Source organism: Archocentrus centrarchus, chromosome 23 (genome assembly GCF_007364275.1).
Source record: "Archocentrus centrarchus isolate MPI-CPG fArcCen1 chromosome 23, fArcCen1, whole genome shotgun sequence".
NCBI lineage: Eukaryota > Metazoa > Chordata > Actinopteri > Cichliformes > Cichlidae > Archocentrus > Archocentrus centrarchus.
In genome coordinates this window covers 10,874,306-10,886,846 of record NC_044368.1, presented here as the reverse complement: position 1 = coordinate 10,886,846, position 12,541 = coordinate 10,874,306, and the positions used below count along the sequence as shown (strand labels likewise).

Here is a 12,541-nt window from a genome sequence, read left to right as displayed (position 1 = left end):
AATGCATGTAATATATTAGCCAACCTAAATTAATCTCAAGGGCTGAGGGGATCTCTGTGGCGATGCAGAGTACAAGTGTTCCCTTTACTTTCTCGGTGTGAAGAGCTGACAGAGCTGATTTAAACCCATTTCCATTGGAAAGAGTTCTTTTTAACATATCATGAATGTGTTTATAGAAATATTTTTATTGATCAATATAGATTTCACCTTGAATTTAAAATGCATTTATGTCACGTTGTGAAATGATGTTGAAAGACACAAATCAGTCCCTTTAAAAGCTAACTAAAATGCCTCGGCTATTCTTAATATCTTTTCCCCAAGGTCAGCTCTATTTGCATTTACCGTGCTTGGCCTTGAGAGGCAGACTCTGCTTAATATGTTACTTCCATGAATGCATTCAGCTATCTTTTTTTTTCTGATTGCCAGGAAATGCTGTGTGAAAACTAATCTATCAGTTATAGCACGCTTTGATCTGCCCTCCTCACTGTGAAGTGTATCATTTCAGCGTGCACAGATCTTTTTCCGCCTTGAGCCGAGTTGAATCAGCCAGAGAGCTATTGACACAGTAAAGCTGAATTCAACACTAGGAGGAGCGCATTGACAAACACATTAGACACCACAAGTTAAAACAAAATACAATGAAACCGCTGTGCGCAAATTGCACTCTCCCTCACACAGAGTCTGTGTGCAGAAGAGCTTATAAAAGCTTATAGATTTTTTATAGGTGGTATTAGTGAGCTCAGACCATGAGGGGGAACTGAGTCAGTGGTGTGGAAGATCAGAAAGCAGGTCATATGAGTTCAGTTTAATCTTCAGTGCCTGCATTGATCAAACAGTGAGCCGTTCGCCGGTGGTGTGTGTGTGTGTGTGTATGAAACTAGAGGCAAGGATTTCCAGTCTTGCAAATGTTCTAATTCAAATGCATGGAGAAGAAGTCATGCTGATGTCTTGTAGAGGAAATGTTCACGTAAGCCCGAACATGGGAGTGAGTGGATTGTCATCACAAGTAGACAGATTGAGATTAATTAGGAAACTATAGCTCCTAGTGTTCTCATGTCAGTACGACTTGTTTCTAGAATGACTAAATTCAGGATATATGGCACGAGAGTTGACTTGTATGCAGGGTCAGATATGTGCAATCGCTTTCACACAGCCGTCCCTTTTAGAAGTCCCCTCGTAAACCAGAATGGTTATAAAAAGCTTGCAAGCTGTTTTGGAAAGATGGAGGTGATAGTAAAACTGAGCGGAGAGATGGTAAAAGTAATGGAGAGAAAACTGTGAGGAGCCAGAGATCAAAGCAGACACAGACAGTTAGGATGACTGAAAGGAAATGTGCTTTAAAAGAGAAAGAGTTCATCCGCTTTCCATCCTGCATTACCTTCGTGTGAGGCTGTTGCTTTTCTGGAGTTTATTACGTGTACCTGTACATGAACTAATCAGCACACAAAGTCAAGAACTAACAGCTTTTGGACTTAGCAAAATAAATCCCATAAATCAACAAATGATGCAAAACTAATAGTTATGACCAAACAAAATTAGTTTAAACTCATTTCACTACACAACATCATGCTGTTAAAAATGGGCTTGGAGAACATTGTCTGGATGGTTACTGGTTCATCTATAACCATTACTGCAATGGCTATTATAAAGTAGCCTCTCCATTTTCTTCTGCTTATCCAGTTCATAGTCACAGAGTGGGTGGGGCCTATCCCAGCTGTTATGGGGCAAGAGGCAAAGTACACCCTGGACAGGTCACCATTCTGTGGCAAGGTTCACAGCGTATACAAGCATATACAAACAGTGTTTTCATCTAACTCTTGGCAAGAGTGCACATAAGCATTAGTTACAAAATTAATGCAATTTGGCCATGAATGCAAGAAATAAAGACTCTCCAGACATTGTACGTGTGACTCTTAATAAAAAAAGACTTGCTCTTTTTAAACATGCCATAGTGCAAAAGTGATACACAGATTTTATTAAGTTAATTATGCATGAATGTAACCCATCTGAGTTGTGACTATCAAAGTGTATGCAATTTTTTTTATGGACCTTCAGAATATACATCCTTTATCTATATGAGCAAGTGGCTCTGCTGTTCTAGCACTCTTACTAATCTGTGTCCCCTCCGAGACCGCCTGTGTTCTGGACCTATTAAAATCGGCCACAGCGGTGTCATGCTCGTTAAGGCGAACACAATTAGAGGAGTCATTAACAATGGGAATTAATTTGCTGTCATACCCTCCCTGTACTGTCTGCTACTGTTGGTATCCCCCTCCACCCCAGCCTCCCTTTTTTGAAGCTCTGTCTCCACTTCTTTTTACTTGACTTTACGGAGCGGAAGCGGCTGTGCTTTCATGGATGAGCCATTTTAGGAGAGTCTAAAAATTATTTTTTTCCAAGGACACTGTTTGTTGTGTGCAACTGCTGCACTTCTCAAAGGAGAGCAGGGCAGTTAGAGGGAACAGATTGAAGAACTCCTGAGTTGAGCCGGCAGTCATGCTCTTGAAGACCATTTACAAGAAGGGATACAGGTCTTCTTGTGATTCCTGTCAGTGATCAAAAGAGCATTATCATGTAATAAGGGATTGAGAGAATATTGCTGTTGGAAATGTGGGCCTTGCTTTCTCACCTTTATGTCTTGACTGTCATCTCTCTGTCCTTTCCTGTGTACTGGGTCAAGGAATGGGACACGGCATATGGAAAGCTGGTTGCTCTTTTAACCGGCGACATCCTCTGACAGCAAGAGTAATCGTGCAAATTCCTCTTTAGCTCAACACGCCCAGAACAGGGGGATGGGGAGTCATTGAGAGTGATGGAAACCCAGTATAAAAGGGACAGAAGGAGAGGAGAGGAGTGGGGGGTGGATATTGAAGGAAGAGAAAGATGATGAAGGCTGGAAGTCAAGAATGTGGAAAATGTGAGGTAGTGTCCTCTTTGAAAGAGAGGGCAAACAGAGGAAGAAAGGAAAGGAAATGCTCTCATAGCTTTTTGACATTAACATTTTACATCCATTACCTTCACCTATGACTGGCTGTCTGCCTGTAGACTATTCCAGTAAGATGGGGAATATCCTGCTTTGATGCATTATCAGTAGAATTGCTGGCGCCACTCTTTCACGGTCATGTCATTGGTACTTATTTCTCTTAGAGGTTTTGATAAACTGCTAATAGTGGAATATTTTATTGTATTGGTATAAAAGCACTTTTACACAGTCAGTTCTTAGACAGTAGCTGGAAAGACAAATGGTCTAATCAATCTTTCTACTAAAACTTTATGAGAACGCTTTCTTCTGAAAAGAGTATTATACATTTAAGAGCCCATCCTGCTAATGTATTAGATTGAAAGTGAGTGGCCTGACTGCTTTAGTCTGTTGGCAGAAAATTAATCTTCTGCTATTACGATAATCAATTAATTGTTCTCATCAGTCATGTAAAAGAAGGACACAGCATGGTTATCCTGGTTTTGGACTGAAGAGTCCAAATAAGAAACTGAAAGATTTTTTGGTTGCTTGTTCTGTCTCTGTCCATGGTGCTGATTTATTCAAAACACCAGCGCTGCGTGCATCTCTCCTGTATGCCTATACAATCCTTAAACAGGCAAGATTGGGAAAAGATGTGGAAAAATAAATTAAATCTACTGCTCATTAGTTAGTTTTTCACCTAGATAGTGTTTTTAATATATCTTGAGTTGAATCTTCTAGGATAAATAGAGTACTAAGGTGAAAAGAAAACCAAAACACTGCAGTGTTTGCTTTGATGAGAACCAATATATTCATCTTTTCCCTGGTCATTAACGTCATATGCACTATTTTAAATTGATTTTATCATTTCAGTCAATATACAGGTCTTTTGATCCATCGCCTCCTCCTCCCCCACATCGTTCCACTGGTTTGCAGTGCTACCTTAAAATGATTTCCTCATTCTTATCTAGTAATTCGGAGGAGCTTGCAGGGATCTCTTTTATCACTCCCATCCACTCTCTCATTCCTTCACTTGCCTTCTTTTGGTATAAAATGAGCTAACTGTGATGCCCTGCAGGAAAATATGTGGCAATAGTGTTATAATGGACATAACGCTGTATTTCTGTATGGTAATGTTTAAATTTTTACATTGATGTTAGGAAAGTCCTTCTACGAGAAAGTCTTGCAGCTCAGCAGCTATTTTGAAGCATCTACAAAAATTGTATGTAATCTCGGTGATACTCGATGGCTTGGTGTCGCTATTCATGCATGCACTTAACTCAGGGTGAACATACTCAGACTTGATTGAACATACTTTGATCAGCTGTTCTGGAACTGAAAACTCAAAGTTGTCGATCTCAAAGTTAATCAGCTCAGACTTCATGATACTCAGAGTTTGCTGAGCCTGCTTCCTGGAAGAGGGCCCAGAGCACTGAACAAATACCATCTTTATTCACATTATGGATACAGTGTAACAAACCTGTGACAGGCCCCATTGTACCAGAGGAAACACATTCTCTCTTTCTCACACACATGCACACACACACAGACACACACACACACAGAGAGAGTAAGTGCAAAAATAATAGCACATAACAATAATCAATAATATCAATTACATCATTTCAGCTTTTGATCAACACCACAGACAAAAACAGCAGTCAGAGGTCAGGGGAATGGACACATTAATCTAAGCTTATGCTGCAAATTCACACTAAAACAGGTGTAGCATTGCTAATGTAAGATAAAGACAACTGTGATATCTGTAAGCATGAAAGTAAACAGAGAAGCCCATTAACCAAAGGTCCTCACAGACTGCTTGGATGGGACACTATATAACAAGCACACTCATTTATAGAATTTATCATTCAAAAATTTCCCATGGACGTGCTTCTAGATATATCACACACACATACATATTTACATATACACATATATATTTCAATCCTTCACAAAACACAAAGACAAATAACCCACCCATCAGCGCTTCTTTTCTTGGACCTTGCGCTCAGCAAAGTCATTGACAGTACTGCTCAAATCCAAAGTCCTTGTGGTATACTTATCCTCTCTCTTCCCTCTTTCTCTTTGAGCACCATTTTATTTTATTTATTTTTTGCTTTGCTTTCTAAACATAATTTAAAATGCCATTCTGCCACTAACTACTCTATAAGACACACGCCGAAAAACAAATTGGTGCATAGTTGACATTAACAGGTTCACGGGCATTTTGCATAAATGACAGGAAGCAAGGTCAGGAAGTACAAGTAATATTTTCCCCAGCATGGCCCTCCGCCATCAACACCTTTTAGAAAAAGTGGCTATTTTAATCAATGGAGGGTAAAATGACTGAGTAAATATTTCCAGAGGTATAATTCAATTCATAAGGAAAATGTGTACTGCATAAAAACGTTTGGTTCCCAATATAGAGCCATGACTTAAACATAAAGTGGAGCTCACTGTGAGTATAAGCATCTAGTATAATACTGTATAGAGAAGGCATCTTTACTATAGGCAGGAGAAGACAGACACCTGCCACTACACAGCTGAAAGTTGTGAACCTCTATTGTAACACAGTTAGCTTGTGTTTTTCCTCTTTTGGCTGTTGAAGTCCTCTTTTGGGGCTCTTCTACACTTCTCTTTTTTTCAGGATTTTTTGAGTGCTGTGTCTCTTGTTAGCCTCACATCTTGTAGATTGTAAGACTTACGCTAATAAATACGCTACGAAATATGCTATGACCACTTAATCTGGCAACATGTTTCAAAAGTTGCTGAATAACCACAAAGACTTGGACCCCTGGAAAAAGATTTTTACAACAGTCATAATTAGTTATTTGAACTTATATGTTCTTCAATGATTTATATTCAATCTTTTCTGATCAAGCTGAATACACAGATTACCTGAAACAAGTCATGTGATGTGTATACTTTAACTCATGCCACCTAAAGGGTTTGAATGTCTTGGTGAACATTGCTGTTCTTGGTGTATCAAACAAACACAAGCAAACAAACATCAAAGTCAAATCATTGCCTTTTTTTTTTGTCAAATATGAATTACAAATACACTTTAGAGACTAGGACAAGATGAATTCCTTTCCCTTCACAGTCACATCTCTCTAAAATAGCCACCAAGTCTCAAAGAGGGAGTAACTTCACAGTTTCAAATCTCTTTTGTCACAACAGCTATTTAAATATAACTTGAGTGTTCTTTCAAATAAACTCAGATATATACATATTTAATGGTTATCATCAAAGCACACTGATTCTGTATTTTCATCCTAAATCTCTTAAGTTTGCTCAGTGGTAGAGTTGGATTCACAAAGCGCTTTCAACTCTCTAATTCTGTTATGAAATGCTTGTTTCAGCCTAAATAAACTGTTCATGACAGCGTGAATATTTGTGAGATTATTAGCATAACCAAAATAGCCACACAAGGCCACCTGTGAGCTGCATTAATAATTGGAAGTATTTGTACTTCTGAATAAAAAGGAAGGAAAATGTTCCAAAAACAAAATAATATCTAAAAAATCATCCGGGTGCTTTTGCCAACATCTCAACCTTAAAGGCCCAATTTTGACTTAACGTCAGTCAGCATGGCTGTCCAGTGCTAGTGGACTGCTGAAAATCATATTGTCAGTTGTCAGTGCCTTAAATTCAGGCCACTGCTGTCTTCAGATTGCCTATCTAACCAATGCTAGCACAGTGATTTCATGCTAGGATAATCCTGAGAGTCTCACCATAAATAACCCCTGTAGCAACAGTGAGTCTGGGTTGAGTAAAACAGTCTCTGAGAGAGTTACTTTGAAAAATAGACAAGCAGACATTTCTGATGGCAAGAAGTGCAAGGAGTTGAATAGGAGTTAAAGCAAAACAAGGTGCATGCTGGTATCTTGTTTTATCTGCTGGTACTGGTTTTATCTGATTAGCTGGGAAGCTGGAAACACAGAGGTGCTTGTGGGCTACAGACACAGGGTTGATGACTGATGTGCAGATGTGCATAGGGGAAACTAATCTGGTGTTGAGCTAAAATGGGAACTCCACAGCAGGCAACCAGTGGGCAGTGAGGAAATGCAGGGTTCAGAATGTCAGGACACTGATTTTGATGTAAAGCATAGGACATTAACAGGTGCATTTAACTTGTGGGTCAGTCAAAAATAAACAAAATGCATCAGTGGTATATGTTCTCTAAAAGACCACCCAGATTATTTTAGCTTAAAGCTATCCATTAAAGTTCTTAATGTAGGGATTTAGAGACAGATAAATCCACTACTAAACCTCCGCATGCTCAACTACTAGTTGAGCAGTACTAGAACTTGAAAAAGTGCAAACCAGAAACATAACATTTATCTTCAAAGGAAAAGTTGTGCCTAAAAGCAATTACAAGAGTTTTTCACCAACTGGTTGGGGAATACCCATTTTTCCCATGGAGATCAGTGCTTGCCAGGTTGCCACTGACTGGTCTCTAGGCCTCTGTGACTGAGGCTTTATGTAAGTGTGTCCAAATTTTTGACTGGTGCTGCATAATATTTTAATCAAGCTAGGTTTGTAAGGGTAAACAACAGGACTCACCACATGAAAGCCGTGGACAAAAATGAGGACCGATTAGGGGCGCACACCCCAACCAGCAGGGGCACCCATAGGCACACCTACATTGTTCCATGCCCACCTTCTCCTCTCCAACCCATGGTCATCCCTACAAAGTGGAAGTCCTAATAACTAAATAAATACGTAAAATAAAAATTAAGTAAATGAACATACATAAAAATAGCAGTGGAGATCAACTAACTTTATTACTCTGCCACACGTGCATGGTGCTTTACATTCAGCTACATTCGCTATGCCATGGATCGAGAAGTCACGGTTGACGGAGTGTTTTGTTGCACATTTAAACTGTAACTAAAACTTAAACACATATATGATTATTTCTGTTTTGTTTCCACTCTTTTCCATGCAGCAACCCAACTGTACTACACCAGTTCTGCTGCCCAGCCCCAGAGGCTCCCGAGGGGGAGACCTCCACTGCGTGTATCCCCAGGTAAGATGACGGCATCCTTGTAACATCTGCACAAATGGTTTCTTCCCTTATTTTTTTTTTAAATTTTTTTTATTTTGAACTATTTAATTTTATTTTGTGTAAATTTTAATTGCAGCCACGTATCATGCATCCTGTTAATAGCAGTGCTGCAGTAGCTACACTAGTCAACACAAGTACCCCAGCAGTGGTATCTAAGTTGAAGTGGTTGTAAATGCTTCAGGGTTCTTCCAAGACAAGGTGAATTCCATCCCCTCTATGATCTCATCTATCTTAAGTAACTACTAAGTCACAGAGAGGGAGTCACTCCGCATGGTTTTAAATGCCCTTTGTCACAACAGCTTGGGTTTTGGGTCTTGTTGTGGTCGAGATTGAGATTGTTTCCTGAGTGAATTTAAGATACACCAGATGCGATTTGTTATTTCCAGCGAGTGTTAGTGCTGTGTTTGTCAGGCTGCTGAGATAAACACAATGAAACATGGCAATACTATTTATATCAGTAACATCCCATTTTCTGGACAATGGTCAAGTGCTTGTGAAAACTGAACAACTGGGAAAATATTACATTGGATTTAAAAGGCAAAGCAGGATGGTGATGCTGCTATCTTTTTATGTCAGATTAGCACACGCAATCACTTAGTACTGGTGTATAAAGTCCAAATAGACTTTCATTTAAATCATGTTTTTCATGTAATTTGAAAGCTCTGATGTCAGTTTGATGGGGTAATTTACACCCACTGTCCTGGGAAATATGAAAAACATAGCAACTAATAATTAGCTACTCTAATGACTGTACTTTTGTTGGACTATTTTGGCTAGGCAGTTTTGAGGGTGCATAATAATCAATATTTAATGTTGTACTGGCAGTCTCTAAGATATATAATTAGACGAGTAAGAACAAAAAAATTAATGAATGGCTTTGTGAAGGTATTAACTGGCCCCTTTCAAGCAAAATTGACAGTGCCTCCTGCTTATATTTTCCCAAGTGCACTCTACCACCAGAATTTCAAAGAAAATTATGATATTCATCTAGCCAAGGCGCATCAATAGCAATTAAGCCTTCCGCCCCAAAATGGTTTGTTTGTTGTTGACTGCACGTTTCACAGAATTGCTTTGCCGCATTGTCTGAGCTTGGCAGAAAATAGCAGATAAGCAAACGCCCATTGATAGCAAATCATAGCCCCTGCAGTGCTGGACACAGTAAGCGGCAAAAGGCTGCAGAGCAACGCAATCACACTTTAAACACCTCTCAGGCCTGTGTTGTTGAGAAGCAGAGGAAGGAAGAGCAGTGTATCTTTCTGGCTTTATTTGCCATTTTATAAAGCAGAAAAATGAGCCTCATAATGCCCGCTGACTTACTCAAAACCCACATCTCCTACTGGATCTGTTGTTACAAAAGTCACTTCACTGCCTTTATTATTTAATACATGCTGGGATTCTATTGGCAGGGGTTAAAAGTTCACAAGAGTGACTCTCATGAGATCAGAACTGGTGAGGGGTGGAGTACTTCAAAGGGCAGAATTGATCAAGTTCAAAAGCTTGAACTTTACTTGATAGAGGGTGTTTGGGGCTGTTGTGTTTTGTAATTGTTTTGTGGTTTGGGGCCATTAGCAAAAGGTACAAGCAAAGTGCACAGCCGAAGGTCCTTGCTAACTTGTCAACCCCTCCGTCCCTGCAAAACACCCCCTCTCCTCGGTGCCAGTCGCTGAAGCAAACCACTTCAAAGCAGGACTCTCTGGGGCCCACACAGAAAGCAGCTTGTGGTTTTGTCCTTTCTTGTTTCTCCTTGTTGCGTCTTATCTGTTTTTGAAAGCTGTATTCTGTTGTTGTTGATTTCTATATGTCCGCATTGTCGTCAGTGATTTGTCGATCATTTACTCACGTGGCATCATTGCATCACATAACGCCACACGGCACCCACACCTCATTGCATCCATCATCATTCATGCTCACGTCATTCGGGCTTGTTTCTTCACTGTGGTCACGCTACGTTCAAAAGAGTCATGTATGAATATTACCATGTAACTAAAGTCTAAGTATGTTTGTAAAACTACCATAACACATACTGTGTGTACTGTAGGGTCTTACCCATGCTGGAATCTGGTGAGCCTCGTTGTTGACACATGTAATGCATCTGTGTTCATGTGAAAAAAAAAAAAGTTCTTATCATGTTGCATGCTTCGGCCTGGCAGTGATCAGAACATAGCTCCCTGTCTGTGTGTGTGGGTGTGTGCTGATGTACATGTGTGCGTGGTAGTGTTTCACTGTGGTACACATGTCATAGATTATGTAATATGCATATAATGCAGGAAAACTTACAACACTGTCCATCAGATCAGCAAAGAAATCCATAATACTAGACTGCCCTTTCACTTACACTGAACACTTGGGTTGTTAACTAATTTTTGCATATTTATGATCCTTAAGGCTGAGGTATGCCATTTATGCATTCATTAGTTACATCAGGCTAGTAATGGACTGGACCCCATGTTGCCTTCAGAACTGCCTTATTTCATTGTGGCACCAAGTTTCTGGAAACGTTCCTCAGAGGTTTTGGTTCATATTGACATGGTAACATCATGCAGTTTCTCCAGATTTGCTGGCTGCACATCCATGATGTGAACCTCCCGTCCCACCACATCCCGAAGAAGTTCTGCCGCTGTAGCCCATCTGCTTCAAGATTTGATGTGTTGTACATTCAGAGATTCTCTTCTGCATACCTTGGTTGTAATGAGTGTTTATTTGAATTTCTGTTGCCTTCCCATCAGCTCAAAGCAGTCTGGCCATTCTCCTCTGAGCTCTGACCTCTGACATCAACATGGCATTTTTGCCCAGATAACTGCCTCCCACTTGATATTTTCTCTTTTTCAGACCATTCCAAACTTGGCTGGTTGGGTGGGAAAAATTCCAGTAGAGCAGGAGTTTCTGAACTACTCAGGCCAGCCCATCTGGCACCAACAACCATGCAACGTTCAAAGCCACTTAAATCACCTTCCTTTCCTATTCTTCACCAGGTCATCTTGACCATGCCTACATGCCTAAATGCACTGAGCTGCTGCCATGTGACTGCTTGATTAGATATTTGTATTAAAGAACAGTTAAAGAGGTATACCTAATGAAAGGGCTAGTCAGTGTATGTGTGCCACTGGACTGGGCTAGAGTGTAATCTGGAACTTGTGAGACAAATAGTGCAGCACAATTATTTTCTATTCTTTTATTTTTTATTTTTTTATTTTTTTTTTTCAGTTTGGGAGACTTCCAGTCAGCCTTGTTTCCAGAGAAGCTTTAAAAAATAGATGCTCATTTTGAATTTAGTGCCAACAACACCACTTCTTCTTGTGTGTGCTGCTGTAAATGGCTAGATATAGACTACATAATATGCATAAAATGCAGGAAAACATTTAACACTGTCCATCAGATCAGCAAAGAAATCCATAACAATAGACTGTCATGCCACCTGTACTGAACACTTGGATTTCTTATTTGTTTTTCTTTGCGTATCCATCGTGCCCAAGCATGCCATATATGTACTCCCAGCCACTTCAGCAGTTATAGCTTGTTAGTACTGGGTTGGACTGCCTTTTGCCTTCAGAACTGGCTTAATTCTTGTGGCATAGATTAAGTTTGTTTAAATGTGGGCTACTTGACCTTCGTGTTTTTAGGCTTTTTTTTTTTTAAGCCCAACAGGAACTTGTTGACAGTGGAGCAATGGATGTACAAGTTGACAGGAGTGTCTTTATTCTGTGGAGAATTATTCATGGTTGACATGAGAGATAATCAAAAACCATAAATCACACTTAATCTAAAAATATTTGTGTCACAACTGTCTTCTATGATTCAGTGGAATTATGACTTTGACAAGGAGTGTGAAATCTGATGCAAACTGCAAATGTTGCAAAACTATGTTGAAACAAGAGTGAGTGAAGTGGTTGTCTTCAGTGATAAAGGGGTTTCACAGCAGAAAAGACCTCATTAACATATAAAAAAGACAACTCATTGCCTCATTGTGCACCGCCTCCGCTGCAGGATGAAGCCTTCGTTCACTCACTAAACCTGACAAAGTGCAATCATTGATATTTCATTAGCACCGCTCTTTCTACTGTGAGTAATTCAAGCCTCTGTGTCAGAGGGGTCAGCTCAGAAAAGGGCAGCACCGTGAGCCTCTACAAGAACTAATTGTACTGATTTGAAGCTGCCCTTGCTCTAGGTTTGTATCTGTCTTTACCTAGGGAGTTTTTTCTGATTAGCCAGGAAACAGGAAACATGTAGGCATTAATAACGCAGTGTATATGGCATCATTTAAATGAGCAGAAAGTGAGAAGTTGAGAACTGAAAAGGAAAGTGAAGATTTTACTGTCACATATAATGAGGACCCTGAGGAGGCTGGAAATTCATCGTGACAGCGTGGTCACTCTAGCTAGACATTAAGGAGGCTCCAGAGGGTTTAGACGATAGGTGATCTGTATTCGGGGTCACAGAGTCAGATCTATAATCAGTCATTGGAGGAGGGGGGTGTTGGAAGAGATGGCCACAGCCTTTCAATTAGTAGCGTG

At 40.0% G+C, this 12,541-nt stretch overlaps 1 protein-coding gene across 1 annotated transcript in view; it reads left to right on the top strand.

The window, feature by feature from the left end:
• The window catches only part of iqsec3a (IQ motif and Sec7 domain ArfGEF 3a), a 131,774-nt gene that overhangs the window by 15,156 nt on the left and 104,077 nt on the right, over nucleotides 1-12,541 (top strand). The window contains exon 2 of the mRNA XM_030720436.1: nucleotides 7,911-7,991. Coding sequence (XP_030576296.1) covers nucleotides 7,911-7,991 — 81 coding nt within the window. The remainder of the gene's footprint in view (nucleotides 1-7,910; nucleotides 7,992-12,541) is intronic.